The 20934-nt window shown below is 35.1% G+C and overlaps 1 protein-coding gene across 1 annotated transcript; it reads right to left on the reverse strand.

The window, feature by feature from the left end:
- Positions 1 to 472: 472 nt before the first annotated feature.
- Pits (Protein interacting with Ttk69 and Sin3A) lies at positions 473 to 20511 on the reverse strand. The gene is made up of 4 exons (XM_069823711.1): positions 19105 to 20511; positions 8816 to 9106; positions 5530 to 5858; positions 473 to 4814 (listed from the first exon to the last, which is right to left on the reverse strand). Exons 1-4 carry the CDS (start codon positions 20072 to 20074, stop codon positions 4689 to 4691), a joined length of 1716 nt encoding a protein of 571 aa, XP_069679812.1. The 5' UTR covers positions 20075 to 20511; the 3' UTR covers positions 473 to 4688.
- Positions 20512 to 20934: the final 423 nt, after the last annotated feature.

Consider the following 20934-nt stretch of genomic DNA (forward strand, 5'->3'; position numbering starts at 1 on the left):
ACCCCAAGGAAACAGTTCTCTCTTCGCTATGCGAACGAGACAATCTGATTAATAATGCAATATATATTTCACACTTCTGTAGATTGCTCTCAGAATAATACCTAATTCAATGTATATTGTAAAATATTTTTATAATTTTCTTTACAAATATTATTAACATTGAGACCTCTTCTCTACCTGTAATATAATGTAACTAATTACAACATAATTATGTTGAATAAATATTTCGTTGCCATTAGAACGTCACAAACATGCCTGAAAATAGTTGAAACCAAGACACTTCGCATTAGTACACGATTTCTGTTGGAGAGAGAGTTTAAAAAGTACACGATTAAATTCATTCACACTTTAATACGATTAATGTTCGAAAATTCGTGTCTTTTCATACAATCTTCTCTCTACTTCATTTAAAGGAAGAAAAACAGGAAACTTGTGAAGGATTTAAGATATGTAATATGAATAAGAAACACTGTTAACACCGAAAAATATGTTTTATTTTACGAGTAGTGGGTATCGCAACCTTAATTCATTATTACAAAGCAGTAATTACCAAGGTATTCCTAGAACACTGATTGGATAATTCGGAGGCACTGCCATGTTGTCTACAAATTAATTAAGCAATTAACATAAAATTTGTATAAAGAGCATACGTTAACATCCAAGCAATGAGAAACAACCATTTACAACACAATCCTACTGTTATGTTTTATATATTTATATATTTGTTTTAAATCTATTTTTACATGTATTTACAAAAACACTGGGGTAGTATACTTCAGAGAACATAAAACATACATATATATTCACTACTGCATTCAAATGTAGACAGTTTGTATCCTCTTCTTATTAAAAAATACTGACTTACAAGAACTCTGGGAAAAACAAAGGTACAAAAACATCTTTCCCATGCTATAACTTTCTAAATATCAACAAAATATTCAAGTACAATAGCTTTTAGTCCAACTCTTGTAATGAAAAGTTGTTAAAATTTCGATACTCCAGCTTTTATCGGGAATTTTACTACAAATGAATTGTGTAAGATTACTGTAGATAACAACCGTATCTACAGATTCTAAGTTCTTATTTCTTCAAAGTGATTTTCTGTGTTAGAGATGAGCCACTAACTAAAAAATGGCATCTGCATTGGTTCATTCATTAATAACAGGTGTGATACTTCATAGTTCCGCAGTAACTGAACCAAAACATCCCCCCACACTGGATACTTCTCAAATTGTAAAACTGTTATAAACGTATTAAAGCATGAAAAGGAAAATATTTTGTAATTTTAAAAAAACTTGGACTTATTGAACCAAAGTACAACAAATATTTTATGTATTCTTCACAGCAGAGCACATAGGGAAATTGTCAAACTCTATTAAGCCATACTTAGTACTAATTTACAGATTCTTAAGAAAGTGTCATAGAAAACGCCTAACATACACATACAGTATGTACTGGTCTCACAAAATACAGTCCAATTCAGTTCAATATTCCATTACGAATTTCAAAGTTAGAAGAAATTCTTTTCACTTTTGTTCTTAAGAAAGTCACTTAAAATATACATTCCCACGAAACGTAATTAAATATGCAATTCATTAGTAAATAAAAAATGGTTTAAAATATACCTACTTAAAACTTCTTACGTGCAGCATATACTTGAAACCAGTAGAGGCTGACTGTTCTACAGGTCCGGCTTAATACAATGCCAACCACAATTGTTACTTTTCCTGGGCTCTGCTAATTCCACTGTTTATCTAATATTTATTTTTAATCAGATAACGTGTAATGAAAAATATTCACAAGATTGGATGTTAAAAAAATTGTGTGAAAGGGGGGATTGTTTTGGCATGTACTGGATTTGTAACAGTCTGAAATATGTGAGTTAAGTCACTGCAATGAAATCACTCGTTATCACACTGTTACATTACAAAAATGTTACTATAAAAATTCTTCTTTGTACAGACAAAATGAAGTGGAACATTCATATGTTCATATTAAAATCTTCCAGCTTCATGAAAAGACCAACTTTACACAAATGTTTACTTTTTTCCACTTCTTGTTACAATTAATCAATTTGCAGCGCAGCAAAAACCTATATAGAACAAGAGAGTAAATATGTTTCTACCTACTAAATTTAATGCTACTACACAAGGGATTTTTTTCTCATTTAAAACACACCAGCGAGTTTTGGAGTTCCTTCATTGGGACAACTAATTACTGAGTCGCCCAGGCATTGACTAGGTTCTTATCATAAGGAGTGTTGGTGGGGTTTCATAGGAAAAAGGAACAAGGACAATTAATAATATTACTGGCAGAAAAAGACAACAGTGACAGTGTGAAGAATGTGCAGCATGTTCTTTGCCAAAATATTAATAGCTGGGTCATGCACAACCTGGAAATAAAGCACTATGTCACAAGCAGTTAAATTAAAATTTTATGCTGCAGTTTCAATTTTATTTCGGATCATAATGATCAAAGTTAGTTACTTATAACGATTTATTACAGCGCATAGGAAAATCCTATTAAATATTCCGTACCTTCATCACTGCCTAATTATTGCAGCTATCCAAAAATGCAATTAAATTGTTAATTACATGTAGCAAAATTCCAATAAAAATATTACCAAATGACATAAATTGCAATATTAAGAGAAACATAAAATCGCTGCCGCTTCGATATTGTTATATACGTCTATATGAAATAAACTCCGCATATCAAAGTCTATAACGTTCCAGATAAGAATGTGGTTGTGCATCAATAATAGTAATTTTAAGAGTTTTAAATAAATAGGAAACTGGAGGTAAGAACAGATTGAAATTTAACAAGTTTTAAACATATTTTGGGAAACTGTATATTAAAGATACTGCGGAAGCCTGAAAGAAATTACTGCAACGCATAAAGAAGTAAAGTATGTGAAAAGAGCACAAAATTATAGAAAGACTTGAAATGCCCACAAGGAACTTTTATATCATCAATTAATTATTTATAATTATTATTACAAAACACTTTGTAGTTTAGTAGTGTACACAAGTATTTGTTACAGCAAAATATAGCTTAATTACATGAAAACAAAGAGGCCTGAATGTGCTCAGCTAATATTGCAGGTTCTCTTGTACACTGGACTGGCAATTGAACACTTGTTACAGCAAAACGTGTGTTACTTGCTTGGCTACATGCAAACCTGCTAAGTTCTTAAGTTTCTTTCACTTTGGTGATTATATGTAGACAGTAGAATACTCTTTTGTGAAAAGTGAAGGATTCTTTTATTTTGAATTTGACTCTACAAGGATACTGTAACAAGTGATATCTCACCCAGAAGAAAAGCAGCAAAAACACCTGACAATGTTTTAATAACGTTCGAACAGTATATGTTCAGACATTGTTGATGCAATCATAATGCACTGTTCAGATCTTAAAATAAAAGTCATTGCCTATGAAAAGCTTGTTAGTTAACATGTTATAATTTATGCTAAAATACTTCAGTGCTCTGACTTTCCAAACAAATACGAAAGGGAATATAAGAAAACTTTCAATTACCAATTTCAGATTACCTGCACATCTGACACTTATAATTTGTACACTTAAAAAGAGTCCATTAGTTTTAATCTGAATATATTACAAAAAAAGTTCCGTAAAAAATTAGCCCTGAATCAAAAACAGAGCTGCTACTTTAAACTATACACATTCTCTCTGCCGTTCTTCTCCGTAACTTGCCCTTCCTTCCAGGAATACCTGATGTAGCTTACAGTTAGTTATAGAACTTAATTGCTAGTCTTTGTACCTCAGCCAGATGAATATGATGTCTTTGTCTTATAGTGTGTTGAAAAAGACAGAATTTAGGAAGAGGTGTTAAAAAGAAAACTTGTGACCGTGCAAATTCACAAGAAAAATTTATCAGACTGTTCAAATCTTATGTACAAATGCTCATATTTTGTTATATACATATAAGACAGTCTTTCTGAAAGACTTGAAATAAAGGTAGTCACAGCTTCTATGTTTCCTTTTTGCTAACAAGAAATTATATCCAGTAGCAAAGAAATATGAAAAACATATGTAACACATTTCTAGTTGTCAAAATGTGTAACAAATGGCCATGTATTTTCTTAAAAATACTCTATATGCCATTACTCGTACGATGTCCATACAAAGATTTCATTTCAAAAGACAGGGTTATTATACACTCCGTGATATTCTCACATTCCAGTTGTGTTCCACTTCAATTTCCAGTTACATTTGAAGACCCTGCATTTTAATATACAATGCATACCATTACCCTTCGTAACAGATGACTATCAACCATGTCAAGATGAAAGTAGCCTTACTTTGATCAAGAAATAATATCGTAGAGGGACCTTTACATTAACCTTCTATCATCAAATCATCATATCCTGAACCGGGAATATCCAAATAGTAATCCTCCCAGAAATAGCTAGCCTCAGTATTTCCCGGGTGTAGGAACTTTAGAAACCAAAACCTGCTGCCTTTTATCTCTCCATTGACTTCTTCTTCTTTAGGATGGGGTAATAGTACCACACACCCTTATTCCTTGCCACATTCCAGGAGATCCTTTCGCTAACAGACCTCCTGTTGCAGTACACAACTCCTCTCCCACTTGTTTACAGAGGAGAGAAGTCGGAAACAAATATGGAGACAAGTAACCCATATGACTGGGTTCTTCTCATGTTGGTTTAAGTCTCCCTCTCTTTCTTCACTTTGAACTCTTCGCCCAAAATGGTTGCAATTTCACCTTGCATGAATGCCCAAGGAACATTAGAATTGGCCAGAGGACACTTGTCTCCACTTGGACAATACACCTGCAAATAAATTAAATAACACATATACTTCTATAGTGAGAAGACCCGAAAACTAAATAAATATATAAAATAATATTAACATTTTTCTTTAATATAATATTCACAATATTCACCTGCTAGAAAAGTTTATAGTTCTTTAATTTTTTACATTACTTTGTAAAAGGCACCACACTTTGTGGTGTTGAAACCAATAATTTTGCAAATTAAGTTTAAGTCGTTTTTGGAAAGGGGAAGGAAACTGTTTCCCCCAACACAGAGTCTTTGTAATCCTTAAATTCTTTTCAATAAGCTTAGAAGAAACTCACTGTTGAATTTTGCATTGGAAACGACAATTGTCTGTCCTGACAAATCAAGTAATTGGGGGGGGGGGGGGATAGATTACCAACAAGTTATAAGAAGGACGATCCATCAACAGCAACATAAAAAAACCAGAGAGAGAGAGAGAGAGAGAGAGAGAGAGAGAGAGAGAGAGAGAGAGAAAATCTTTGTAGATACTTCTTATTTTATAAAGCTCACGATATATATTTAAACAATTTAGATAATACAACATAATTATAATTCAATTTACTGGTGTCATTTCGGACAATCAATCAGAAGCGTCTTAGTTTCGTTTTCATATATATGAAAATAATGTTGTAGCTACATTAATAAAACATTATTCATTTTCTTAATGTCTGTAATACAGTAAATAATAAAATTATGTAAACATACTAACCTCTGATCCAGCCCCCTGCCTCTTAATACTCTCCCGAGAGCAGGGGAAGCAGAACTTGTGGTGAGGGACGGAGGGACACTGGACAAAATGTGTATCCTCGAGCCGTTCTTGGCACAGTGTACACTTGAGCGTAGTTGTGCTTGGTACAGCACCAGGGGTTCCACTACTAGCACCTCCTCCAGGATTGGCACCAGCTTCACCAGCACCTCCAGTTGGTGTACCAGCGCCTTCTCCACCAGATACACCATTACTGTTGGTTGTTTCACTAGAAGTCACAGTTGTAGAACTCACATGTCTACTACCTGATGAACGACGACCACTTGTGGAACCTAAAGACAAAAACAAAACAAATCTTGTAACGAACTGATAAAGTGAAAACTATTTCTTGAATTGACTGACTGGTAATATTTGTATTCAAGAATGCATATATTGTTTACATATTTCTTATCAATCACGATCATTCTGAATAATATTAAAAAATGAAGTTATTTCTAAACTACGAAATACGGTGGAGGAAATCACATTAGAAATGTAACCAATATGAAATCCAACCATGCATAAAATAATAATACACGTAATAAATATTCAAAAATACTCAGAGCTCAGAATTTAATTAAACCACCACATTTTTATCTTTAAAAACTGAATATTCCTTATTATTATAAATTGTTTTTGTGAAATGGCTATCCGTATATTTGAATTTGGCTGTAAAAGGAAGTTACGAACATCTTAGGTTATTTAGCGTCTGAATGAGATGGTGATAATGCCAGTGAAATGAGTCCGGGGTCCAGCACCAATCAGGCTTGTAAATTAAATATCAAGCATTACATACTGAATTTACAGAAGCGAATTTTTACAGCAGTGTTCTCAGCAAGGCCACATGTAATACTAACAGCAATCTACGGTACTTAGTAACATTGTAATGAAACTAATTAATACCACTAGTGAGATCAGTTACTTTAAAATAAAATTTGAACGAGTAAAACGAATTAAGCACTTTCTCAGAGAGACACAACAGATCCTGCTGAACTTTAAGAAACCATTCTGTCACAAGATTTTCACGGCTATAAACTAAATGGCCACATGTAAAATATCAGAGATATAACGAAGAAACGACTTCTATATTTTTATTTACAATATTCACCAATCTTTCCTAGAGGAATATTCTGGTCTAAAATAATTTAAGAACGTTACAGGAGAGGTGTAACTTCGAAAGTGTTGCAATTGATATCAGAAGGAATATAAAATTTACATTATTAAATCACAAATGCCGTCGCTTTTACACAAAATTTAAGGACACAACAATATTTCTAATATAAAAATAAAACACTTTTAAAACTACCAATAGGAAATTACTGTGTTAAACAATCAACAATAGGAAATCAAGACCTATAATGTAATGGTGAAATCACGAATAATATTTTAATGCTTTGCTTTTTAAGAGATACTGAAACAATATAATGATATCCGCATGATAGGCCTATATGTGTCTTTGTATAGTATAAACAGAGACTTACTATTATTCATTATTAAGAATAAGATTAAGTAGAAATTACTGAAAAATACCCAGGTACTTAGAGGACAATTTTTGGAAAATTGCTATAAATAAATTAAGGGTGCCAAACCATAACAAAAGTGCCATCAAAGTAAATTTACAGAGGAAAGAAAAAACTGAGCTTGGTGCATATGCAATGTTACAGCAGGCATACGCTTCTCTCCTGCCAATGGAGCACTACTTGACGCCACATGCAGTTCTTGCAACACTAGCAGGTGGAGAGTGGCACATACACATACAACACATTTTCATTATTAACTCAATTTTAGCAAGGGGTGGCACTTACAACATTATGGTTTGGCACCCTTCAAATTACGAACTCTGAAATACTCGTATTGGCAATGTATCTCGGCAGAAGCACCAAGAGAACAGGCAAAGTAACATGCCACAAATAGCATCATTTCAACGAATTATGAGCAATGATGTAAAACCCTGACGGTTAACGTTAGCCTTCAAGCATTTTCATAAAACGTAAAAAAAAAAAAAGTTTGGATCTAACATGTGAAATCGAGCAGTTCACTGTTTTAAGAAATATTGTTGAAAGAATAAAACGTATAAGTATAATGCAAAATAATGCTTCTTCTAATGCAGATTGCACTACAAATCTAACTACAACAATAAGTAGTCTACAATAAACGCATTATGCATTATCCTAATTGGCTATTTCGCCTCCCAATTTCAATGTTCTACCTATCAGGCTGTGCTGCTGAAAACCATGCATTTAAATCTCACTCACATGTCATATGTAGGCCTACACATTACAACGGGAAGCAAAATACGAAGATCAATATTACTTCAATTTAACACTGCCTTCAGTCACAATATATTTATATTTTACACAAATATTCCTTCAGTTACACAAGTTTTTTATTCCACTGATTTGTTTAACATAATTCGGTACCTAGGCGGTTATTTTCGGAATTATCACCTTCAAACACGAAATAAATATTTATGCAACTAAAGAAGTAGTGAAATATGTACGTGACAGTCATGCATTTCTAACATTCAAGCTTCTGTTACATTTGGATATAGGTATGATGTTATTCATTATACCATACATTTACACATAAATTTAGTAATGCAATACTCACTCTACTGTATAAGGTGAAATTCGACAACATATATCCTGAGCTACACATTGAAAGATATACGTGCACAAGACAGATACGTAGAAACACTTGAATATGATATAAACATATCATGCTATTGCTAAGCACTAGGGGAATGTTCTCAACAAGTTATTTACATTTTTACTGTTAGCATTAAATTCGGAACAATTGAAAGCCTACTGCCAGTGTCAAATACCTCAGTTTCCAAACAACAGTATTCAAAATGTTGGGGTTAGAGAATTGTTGCAAATGTAAAAATGTGCATGCGAAATATACTTAAATCCTTGTAACTATATTTTAAAATATACTTCAAACAAATTTGTCACATCTTTCTCGTATTTTATACACTCTGATAAGAGAAATTACCTAAAAATTCATAAACAGCAACAGAAAAAAATGTGAAAAAGCAAAAGGAAGAGGTTAGGAAGTAAGGAGTGACGGAAGGGATGGGAAGAGAGATACTAAGGAGATACTAAAAATTTAAACTCAAAATAAGAAAAAATAAAACCAAATCTAAATCCACAACATCCCAAACCCAAGACCAAGCAACCAGCTTTCCAAATAGCATATCCAAGCAGCTGTAAGTAATCCCCGGTCAAATTCCACCAGTCAGATCATTTACCTGAGGAATTAGGTGAGTGCTGAGAGCCTCTCGAGGCTGACCTTGGGCCCCCAGATCCCGGGGGACTCCCCCCAGCACTTCTAGGTGAACCAGGGGGCAGGTTATCGGCAACTGACATGAGGGCTGCCATAGGCGATTGCCCGTTGCTACCCTGTTGCTGCTGCTGTTGTTGCTGCTGCTGAGAAGGGGCCTGCGTGTTGGGTTGCTGCGACTCCGGGGGGGACCCGGTTCGGGGGCCCAGGGGAGAGCCTGCTCCCCCATTACTCACGCCCAGAGGTACTGCGGGATAACCTGCACACATGCAACACAAGATTCGTACGATAACCAGGCGATCCCGTGCAGCGCGCAAGCCGATCGTAGCACTCAACAGGTCAAACTAAAAATATACAGAAAATAAACAAAATAGTAACAAAAAGGATTTGAAACAAAGGAAGTAGATGATGTTTCAAATAATAAATTAATAGTACTTCGACTGGTCTGTGACTTAACTATGAGAGTGGGGAAGGGAATTTTCAATTAGATTTCCGATTCGAAAACGAAGTCTACATCTCGTATCAGCCAATTAAGACTCGCCTTTTTTCAACAAACTGTATGTAACACAAAAGCTAAGATGAGCAGAAATGCAAAAAGTTACATCTACCCTAATCAAGAACATGTCTAAAATGGCTTCTGCTTTTAATCAGAAACTCGGCTGGAGAAGTAGAAATCATTTTTATATATATTTATGTAGCATGATGAAAAATGAATTACAGTCACAAAAGTATGAAAAGTAATTCAGACTTCTCTATACAAGTATAACTGCTTAAATTTCCTGTCGTAAAAAGATAGTTTAATTAAATTTCGAAAAATAAAAGTGAAATCTGAGAAACTTGATACGTGTATCGCTTATTTTAGGTTCGATTAGAAATAAGATACAAACAAATACATAGAAATTACTATGACATAATTTTAACTTATCTTGCGAACGGTGGAAAAGTTGAGTGCTACTTAAAAAAATTGAAATAACTTATAGCCTACAACAGTAATTATTATATTAAAACTGAGATCAGTACTTCTTAGCATTTTAGTTGAATGCAACTTTACCTCGCAGCCATGGAAAATTACACAAATAACGTGGTTACATTTTCGATTTAACAAACATTTCAGACACACTTATAATAATCAGTTTCAGACTATGACGATTAGCACACCCATTTAATTAATTCTGCATGTTGCGTTCAGTTACTGAACAGGTAACTTAAGAAATTTCATGGCAGTAAATGTACAACAAGTAACTCCCAGACACTTGTTACTAAATTTGTTATAGGCTAACCCTAACATTCAAGGTTCTAAATAACCGATACAGTTGACAGATGTAAGATTATATCTGAATAATAATAATAATAATAATAATAATAATAATAATAATAATAATAATACATTGAAATTAAAGTAAAGAGAAGAGGTCGATTAATGTATTTTAGGTGAAATAGAAATGTAAGTAAAACTCAAGTCTGTAAATTATCAGTAACGGAAATCTGTGAAATGCAGATAGTGTAGGCTATTTCAAATATTGAAGAAAATTGTTTCGCCAAGATTTCATCCAATATTTTATATACGGTACTTAGGTATATATGTATTGTTATAATAGCGAAAATAAAAATAATATTTCAAGTTGTTCATATACAATGGCAATAATTATTAAAATTCATAAGCCAAATTACATCTGCAAGTCATCAGAAGATAGTAACCACCGATAGGCTAGTGTAATCATAATTGCAGTTTTTTTTTACCTAATTTATTCTCAGAAGAAAATAAGTTCAATATTTATGTTAGAATCACGGTTTTTTTTTATTAAAAAATTTACAGCCCTTTGCAGATGGAAGTAAGGTTTTCATAACTGTATTTTAGAGTCTAATTATCACCCGACTTTTCACATACCGCCCTTTCCTCTCTTAAATTATAGATATTAATATGAGAACTGAATTTGTTTAGTATTATGCTAAAGATCATTACCTCACATTTTGAATAAATACTTTAAAATTATAGCTAACTATTTAATGAAGCCATAATTAGGAAAATATAAGTGAAATGAAGTCACGTTTATGATAAATAACTTGTCAGTAGGCCTAATTAACACCTAATGCTCCATCCTCGGACACGAGTGCAAAACTACTCAGAACTAAATTGTACTACAAAGTCCACATGCAACAATGCTCTTGTCATGCTATTACAATACATATCTAAATGTATGAATAGCAGTATATAACCAATGCATAAATAATGCAATATGCATGCACAGTCTATATGAAAACAATCAAAACTTGCATCGCATGGCATCGAAAAACGAAACATGTTATGTAATTCCTTCCTGTAAGTCGTATTTGTACTTTTGAGAACACATATATTATTTTTGTGTCACCATATGATCTATAAATGTTATGTTTTACTTAATGTATTAAGTATAATTAATAAATATTATAAGCTTAATAATATCCAGAAATGCTCATGGTAAGAATTGGGTAGATATGCGAAAAAATTACTTTTTATAAGTGGACAATGTTCTTATTTTTGTTTTTTGAACACAATTAACATTATTTAAAATAAACTATTATAGTAATACATAAAGTTACATACGCCTACAGCATAACCTTATAAAGTAAAACAAAGTATCTTTCGGTCCCGGATTCGATTCGTTGAACAGTAACAAATACATTTGCATTTCCTCTCAATTTATCCCTCACCCAACCCATCTTTGTATAAAACCAGCTATTTTACATGATCGTCAATCTATTCATAATTGACCCTACGAGATATTACCCTTATTCCTCCTCTGACATAGTAAAACAGGTGTTTCACACCCAGTTAATTAATAGAATAAATGGCTTTAGAATAAGTACACCATTTAGTAGATTTAAATCTAATGGAACTGTATACAATAAATATTTCACGTAACTCAAAAACTTCGACTTTCTATGGTTAATTATATGTACTGTATGTCATTGACACTCGAGTACACGGATATATCTATAAAATTTACATTGTAAATATTACGCTACAGACATTCAATGATACATTTAAAACAAAAGTTGATTACAAAAGAGTAAATGTTCATATTTTATTTTTAATAGCGTGATGGAAATCTATAATATTGTACTGTATACGTAGGTTCTTCACCGTCTCTTCTCTCTGTCATGTACGCTATTTTGTGAGATGGTTCTTTGAAAATATTTTCAAGGTCGATGTAACCGTTAACTTCTTTACCTGAACATAGGATGAACCGGGGCTGTAGCACGGGGCAACCGTTGAAATGTGTTCAAAAGTGAAACATAAAGGGAATCGCGAACATAAAAAACCAGTTTCGGACAAATTTGGCGGGTAATAATAATAATAATAATAATACCCGCCAAATAATAATAATAATAATAATAATAATATTATTATTACTACTAATACTACAATCTTTGGCGATGTTTCCCGAAATTTATTTCGGTAGGAATTTCAATTTACACACTGAATTTGGTCCAGTTGGATATATTGTGCAAGGAAATTATAATTTTGTATACAGCCTTAATTAATGCTTTGTTGTTTATTGTTTAGTCAACTGTCCGAAGATGGGTTTGAACTTCATAACTGACACCAGGGTGACCAATTCCTTTCCCCGCTCTATTGCATATATCGCTGACAGCAACATATTACGCTTATCAGACTTCAGATGTATACAAACAATAATAACAGATCTATGGTTTACAAAACATATCAAGTGAGATGTACTGCTTAATAATAAATGTACATATTAGTCAGAACCTCAATCAAAGGGTTGACGACCTTATGAAATTAAATTATTCAAATTCAAAAGAACACTGAAATGAATGCTATAAACAAATTAAAAATTATATCTACACACAAAAACTGCAAATTACATAGATAATGAATTTATTTTAAACTAGCGGTATTTCAAAAAAGTACTTTTTTTCTCCAGAAAAGCCAATTAGGCTATATCTCCTGACTACACTCGCTTCCAGTAAAAGTAATTACAATTTGTTCTTGGGAGAAGTAAGATGAGTTACCTGATGTACTTCATTTTAATATTGTAAATCTCTTAAAATACAACGGAATACAATTTGTAATTACACATTATAATATACTTGAACTATCATTCCAAGTAATTTACAATTTTAAATGTTAGAGAGACATAGTATAAACTAATATTCAATGTTTATGCGTATGTACAATAATTACACTTTTAGACTACATTATCTTTTTTTTTTAACTTACAAAAGGAGAAAGTACTACGCATATACGGACTAATGTCTTGTTAGGTAAACAATAAAATGACTATATGTATACCATAAACCACGTGGATTTATTTACTTTTCTGCGTTAGCGCTGCTCTATGGTTTTGAAACCATCGGAGGAAACGAACCCTGTTACACTAATTCGAATTATGAAGCCAAGATTCCATTGTTTACAGAACACCAGTAAAGTAGAAGTGACCTAAAGCAAAAAACTGATAATGATAAAATGTCCAAATTAATCTTAATAGTGTATAATCATTCAGTTACTCATTCTAACATTCCCCGAATCATAAGGTCACGAAATAACGTTTCTATGTGTGTTTTTAGAGAAATCGATATACATCTGAAGAGTCCATGACCATGTCCATATTGTCTCGAGGGGAGGAGGCCACAGAGGTGAGAACGAGAAATAAACGAACGGAGAGGATTTCATTATCCAAGTCACGGTAGACACGGATGGATTCCGATCTTCATTCGTGCACGACGATCGTGAATTCGTGACGTGACCATCCCACTAAGAGCATAAAAAGTCAAATCACGAATAGAAGGAAAGACACAGCGTATGAGTTGTTACATTGAAAGTCTGCCATTGTATGTATAAGGGAAGTTATATTACTAACTGGCTGACTACCAAGGTTAACATTAATATCGATTCAAGATGATTTCACTACCAACGAGGCGAGGGACTGAAGTATGGTCGTACCAACTCGAGGGGGTGGTCAACACCACCACGTGGAATTCATATCGATTTTGTCCCGAGGTCTATGCCTTTAACCTTCAGACGAATGCATGCATGACAGAAAATATTGCGCTACTAAAGAATAATAAAAACATGTTCTTCTATTAAACAATAGAGATGGTTGCAGTGTACGCACGCAATGGTGAGGCACAATTGTACAGAAGTCGCGGCCATGGATTCAAATCTCCTTTGCGGCGAGAGTGTTTGCTCACTATGAATGAAATGCTATGCTGTACGTTAGCAAAAATATCAGGGGAATTACACGAGTGTCTTCTAGTGTCCTGTTCAAAGAAGTTAATGAATTACGTAAGTATAAACCGACGCGTATGAAATCATCGTCTAACAGTTACTAAAGAACAAATTAATTACCAATTTTGTCCTATTTTGCAGATACGAAGAGAAATGTTCGGTTTAGAAGGCAAGAATTTATTGATGAGTACTTTAACCGACTAAAGAATACATGAGAGAGAATAGATTGCTTCAGTAAATTGTCTCAGACATGGCTTAAAATGGTTTAGAATCATGTGAAAGAAAGTAATCTGCTACACGTACAGAATGAATATGATAAATAATTAATTTCTCTTGCTCACCTCTTTCATTATGTTCAGACTATATTTTAGACCACATGACAAACCAACAGAAGAAATTGTATTTCTCATCAGATACCGTTTTAAAGTAAAGTGGAGCCCGTAACAATAGAAGATTCCCATTAACCTAATGAATTATCTAATTAGGAAGATTAGATTAAATATTTTACAAAGGAAGAAATTTGGAATATCTTTACAAGCACAACCTTATCTATATATCGAATTTTTAAGAGAAAATGGGTGATTTTATTAATACTGCATCTGTATGTACATAATCTTAGATATGTCCTGTAGGCTACTATATTTTGCAATATTTAAAATTTAACGTATCGCATAAAAATGAGTAGATTCTCTCTTACACTACCAAGAAGGAAAATGAGGCTCGGGCTTTCCTAATGTTACATTAAGAGGTGAGTTATCGGCACCATACTCAGATAATTTTATCCCAAAAAAGAATCTACTGTTTATTTGATGGGAAACTGAATACAAGTACTTTAGAAGAGTAAATAAATTATATACCATTTTCTTCAAGTAAATGCTTACTTATTCTTATGAATGGGGATCCCTGAATTTGCTGTCAAGTCCTGAATCTGGCAAAACAAGAACTGATTAATATGTGTATTTGATAATCTATTCTACATTATATCATGCATGATTCAATGTTTCTCTTTATTGGAAATGTAATAGCCTTCGTAAATACGGCTTCAATGAAAGATGTTATGAAATTTATTGTTAAAAATATGAAATAGACAAACACTTTCTTTTAAAATAATCAACTAATATTGTCCACGAAATATTTGCATGGCATTTGATAATTCATTCATAGCTTTCTGCCCAAGGATAGATCTTTAACTGCAAACCCAGCATTCTCCAGTCTTTCCTATTTTCTGCCTTCCTCTTGGTCTCCGCATATGATTAATAATTAACTCTTACAAATTACTTTTCGTACTTGAGCGCCGAATTCTTGATAAGACAAACTTTTTAATTTTTAAATAGTGATAATAACTGTCCACTGATTAATAGCAATGAAGTTGTATTTTTGTAACTTATATTTTTATTCATACAACACATTTTAAATGGCATTCTGTTGAAAAAGAACCAATCCAAAAATTAGAAACGCTGACCTATCATATGACTTTTTTCGAAGCTTTGTATTTATTTTTATATTTTGATCTCTCTCTCTTTGTCTTTGCAGAATTGAACTGATAAAAACTGATTGTGAAAGATATTTTAATACAGTATATATATATATATATATATATATATATATATATATGCCTACACTATTGTTATTGAAATACGACTACTTTCTGCTCAGTTTCGGTATGGTGAGGTTTCGTCCATTTGTGAAGAATAATGGATGTTTTTATGCTTGCTAGTGTGAAATTTGTTTCAAATATTGGTACATTTAACTGAATATTGTTGATGAACTGTTACATATAACTATTTCTTTCCAATGTACAAGATTTCTTCACTCCCAGCGGCTGTAAGTAAGTGTATGGATGAATGCTCATGTAAAAGCAAACTGACTACTCAGTAGAAAGTACAAGTGTATTCTAGGATGTGCCTGCGGAATACAAAAGTTAGAAAGAGAATCTAGGACGAAAAAAAGTGGCAATTTTTAATTAGGCATTACATTAAAAAAACTTTCGTAGTTAATTTTATGAAGCAAGAAGTGGTAATTTAAAACGCGAGAAAACAGTTTAACTCTATAAAGAAGCAACGAATTTTCATAATTCGTTAATATTACGAACTTGAAACACACCAAAGCTGCAGATGGCAGAAATGCAGTGAAAGAACTTTAGTAGTTTCATGATAGAATACTGTAAATAAAACATATATTAGTGTTAGAATTTGAAAAATTCTCCTTTCATTTAAATTTATATTGTAACTCAAATACAAGCTATTTCTGAATTTTCGATTTGTCTATCCGTTATGTCATTCAACGACTTGGCAACTTCGCACAAGCGTAACAGAACCGACGATATGGCATCACTGGATGACGAGTCATCAGACTCGCAGCACACACAAAAATCCGGTCGAATCAACATTCCACGGCCCCCGAGCTTCAGTTCCGACCATTGTCGAGACAAGCCGAACGAAAAGAAGGCCATGACGACGCGTTATGACGTCATACCAGACAGGAGGATAGTCAGGCAACCGAGGCGAAATGCCAGTTACGAACGTGAACGAAACACAACGACTTCCGTGACATTCACGAGTGCAGCAAGCAGATATAATGGGCACCACAAATAACTTCTAAACCACCATGTAGTGAGTCACTAGCTCCGACAGGCGGGAAAACTTAAACGTAGATATGCTTACATCAAAATGAAAAACTCAATCTGTATGTACATTAAAAGTGCGCTTAAATACATTTTAAGAATGATGTCTTAAAAAATGCTTTTTAAACACATGTCGTTTCTCTAACACTGTCTTCAATATCTGATTCGCGCCTTACGAGTAATTTTATCAGTTTCAGACTCCATTTGAGATACAGGCGGAAATGATTAGAAATACGCCAGTAACACAATAATAAAATTGTAATCCCTGTTTACAATAGTTTATTATACAATCTTGCAATATATTTTGTCCATCACATCATTAAACTTTATAGGAACTGTTTGTGAAATGAAAATGTAATCAATAACAGCTTGCGATGAAATATTAAGAAACGACAATCCTACAAAGAATCATTGGACGTTGTATGGGGGGATATTACAACTTAGAATACTGGCGGGTCGTTCACGTTTCGTTTTAATAACTTCTTAGTTATTATAAAACTTGCGCACTAATACCAATAAACTTTATTTAAATCACTATTATACTACCTGAAGAAGCATGGACGGTCAGAAAGCCATAACAATTATGATCACAATAAATTTCGCGGAAGAGCTGCCTAATTGCAATATTTTGTTATATTAATTGCTTGTCACGCATATAGGCCCTAATATAATTTTAATTCCAACGGGCAACAAACGCCATTTGAAGAACTAGAAACTTCTTTTTAACAATTAAGTCTCGCTAAAGTATGTGGGAAAAGTGCCAAAGTCAAAATGAGTTCATCCACACACATGTTTATGCAAGGAGAGTCCCGGGAACAGGAGCCGCATAACACCAAAACTAGCGGGAACACCTGGCCAGAGTTCAAATATGAGACGACAGTGCTGTAAAAACAGCTACAGAAGTATTTGGAGTGGAACCGCAAGGTGTGACGAGAACGATCTAAAAGAATGGATTCTCTTAACGATACTAATGTGACAGAAATTACTACAGGAACGAATTTCAATATTTGATTTCAACTGTGAAATTCAATTTTATTATGGCACGAAACAGAACACATACGACTGATATGTTGTTCAAAACTGTAAAATTCGTCTGCCAAACAGCATTACACTTTCGTTCAAGGAATCTCATGTTAATAATGTGCAGAACGATCGCTCAGAATAACTAATTACTCATGTCGGAAAATATATTTCTTCATGATGTGTTTACATTTAAAACAAACAACTGAAACCGCTCCTTGAGTTAAAAATAAGTAATATCTAGCGTGTCAAGTTGAGTATCAGAAAATATAAACTATTTTCACTTCATTCAAATACTCTGAGCAATGCGGGATGTGAGGGGGGGGGGGAAATCTCAGGCATCATTCCAGCTTGGCAACGCATATCTCAACCATGATTCCCTGCCTGAATGACGTCATGACTTGGCAACTAGCCGGCCAGTAAGCATCTTGGAAGTAGATTTGAAGGGGCTCCTTTGTTTTTTGGTATCCGTCTGTCTTCCTCGACATCAGCAGTGGAAGCGCCAAGCTATGTCCGTTTATGGTTTGATCAATATCCGTTGCTGCTGCCGCCTGTTTCTTGCTGGGTACCGACAAGAGAGTAGGTCGACCGCTGTGCGCCTGCAGCGTAACAAAGAGGGAACAGGCAACATGGGTCAGAGGGAAGGAATCATTCCAAACTCTGTAGGGTGCTGGGGGAATAGCTTGAATGAATGAGAAGCAAATGTGGTGCACATAAATTATGAGGAATGAATCTTAACATATTTCGTAAAAACGGTCACGAGTTTTGATCTACAACCGTAAGGAATCTGGTTAAAACAAAACCATCAGTGTACATACAAAAAAAATGCAACAAAAGTCGGAATTCCGAAAAGTAAAAATAAAGTTGCATTTTTTCAATCTCGAGATGTTTTGTACCTTGCAAGGAATGCATCAAAATATCGATTCCCCACGGGTGGTAGCAGATAAAAAAAAAGTAAACCTCTGCGCACATGCATGTTGCGCATACTCTGTCGTAAGCGTGACGTCACGAACGGAAACGGTAGCAGCCATGCGTGTCTCCTACTAGTCAATCTCCCCACCCTTATTCAAAACGTGCATGCGTGCATGTCTATATTGTGACTTTTTATATAATCTGCTTGCTCTCCCATGGTGCCTAGTCAAGGCGGTCAGGAACGAGCCCCCTTCCGTTTTCACACCGTCACATGACGACACTACTGACTCACACATGATAATAAAGAAAACATGGCATATGGTAAGAACTTTCTAGTCACTTTCTTAAGTACATATACGAATTTTGGCTATTACTGACGAATTCCACGACGTATGTAATGAAATTACATTGTTAATTTCTCGTAAGAAAGAGAGAACAACGACCAGGCTTAAGTTTCACATAGACTTACCGTTAGGTTTGTAGGTGGCAGTATCGAAGGACGGCGCCCTAATGGGGTGTTTATCTTTAAATCGGCTCTCCATAAACGGCCCTGTATGTGTAACGTTGGCGGGAAGTGACTCCCCCCTTGTGAGCGGTGGTCGAGACGAGGGAGAGTGTTCTTCCACGCTCATCATTCTCTTCGTAGTTGGAACCCCATCTCCGTTCACGTGGTGATGTGGATGATGCTCGTCATCCTCGTTCGAGGTGGACAGACCTCTCTTGAGACCGATTCCTGTCGACGACTGCGGAGGAAGAGAATTTGGTCGGTTCCCATTTGCGGAATGATGATGCTGGGACTGTTGCAAGTTGTGGTGAGCGGCCGCAGCAGCTGCCAAATGAGCAGCCGTCGGTAATCTCACAGTTCGAGCCATCGTCATCCCAGCCTCGTGTTCACTAGAACCGGCATCAGCTGACGAGAGGGTACGTGGGACGGCAGTACCTCGAGGCGGAGGAGGTTGAGGTACACTCGACGCAGTCGGATATTCTGCCAATAGACCCGCGGATCGAGGGTGATGGAGGGTTGCATAACCATGATGAGGACCTCCGGGAGGAGGTGGGGGTGGCTGTTGCTGTTGCTGCTGTTGTCTACTAGGGACGTGTGCAGCCGGAGGCAGACCCACCACTTCCAGACCCGCAACACCATTCTGATGTTGTGTTTCGTGAGGGTTACTCGAGGAGCGATGAAGACTTCCCGGTTGAGGCTTTGAACCGGAGGAATGTCCACTAGAACCACTTCTGGATTCTTGAAAACCATGGGCTCGTTTCATCTGTCGCGCTGTATCCAAGACCAACTCGATGCGGTCCGCACCTTCATAGTTCACACATCCCCGGCACACAGCTTCCGAAAAATCGTGCAACATTGCCCACGGCATGCGGGGCAAATCGCACAAATAGCAGTGCTGTCGTTTGCCCATTTGCATCACAGACATTTTAACCATTAATTTTATAAACGCCCCCCAATAAGAAAACCTTCGAGAGCTACATGCAAATTATACACAACTAAACAGTTTTACAACCTATGTCTAGCACACAAACACTTGTTTGCCACAGTATGTCATACGCATTAAACAGATTCAAATGTTATCGTTCTATAATACGCAGGCAAATTAACTTGTTGGCCTGCATTCCTTTCCCTAGATGTCACGTCAACTGCACAGCAACAAGTTCCTCTTACAACAATCCACGTCACAAAAACGGAGAGCGAATCACACAACACACTGTTCGTCACACAGACTGGTACTGGACTTTCCTGCTCTGTCGGCTGACTGACTTACACACTCCCCCTCTATGCCACAGACTGTAGTCGTCATCATGCTCTGCGCAGAGTCGGTACTGAATACCACGCAAATCACGCAGGCAGTCGGCGCAGCCAATGCCGCGCACCCAACCTCCTTCGCACCCCGCCGCTCACTTCATCAGCACGAAGCGTGTTTTTTTTCTTTTTCTTTTTTCTTTTCTTTTTTTTTTTTTTTTTTTCGAGTAACCAGACAAGGCAACCTGTTCTCTCAGCAGTAGACGCTAAAGCCACAAGCACGGCATTAGGTTGCATCCATGTTTTTACCGTTAAAGTTTTCTGCGTACCCAACATGGGAGGCTGTATACAAACAACAAAGATTGTTTGTGAGAGCAGAGATTTTCACGAATTTTGTTTTCATAAACATATGTAGACAGTTTGCGTATTTACTTCTATTGGTCGAGGTTTATTAAATAACAAGCGATATTATCTTGATTACAAACTCTTTCTAATAATGTCAATGATGCCAAGAGCTCGTCTCTGATTTCAATCGAAGACCGTCGC

This window comes from Periplaneta americana, chromosome 4 (genome assembly GCF_040183065.1).
Source record: "Periplaneta americana isolate PAMFEO1 chromosome 4, P.americana_PAMFEO1_priV1, whole genome shotgun sequence".
Lineage (NCBI taxonomy): Eukaryota > Metazoa > Arthropoda > Insecta > Blattodea > Blattidae > Periplaneta > Periplaneta americana.

Bases quoted from the DNA above. Each gene is read 5' to 3' on its own strand.
- Pits (XM_069823711.1), bottom strand. From the start codon at position 20,074: ATGGTTAAAATGTCTGTGATGCAAATGGGCAAACGACAGCACTGCTAT. The intron at 5,859-8,815 runs GTAAATGATCTG...TTTTGTCTTTAG, and splicing joins GCACTCACCTAATTCCTCAG to GTTCCACAAGTGGTCGTCGT. The intron at 4,815-5,529 runs GTTAGTATGTTT...ATTTATTTGCAG, and splicing joins GGCAGGGGGCTGGATCAGAG to GTGTATTGTCCAAGTGGAGA.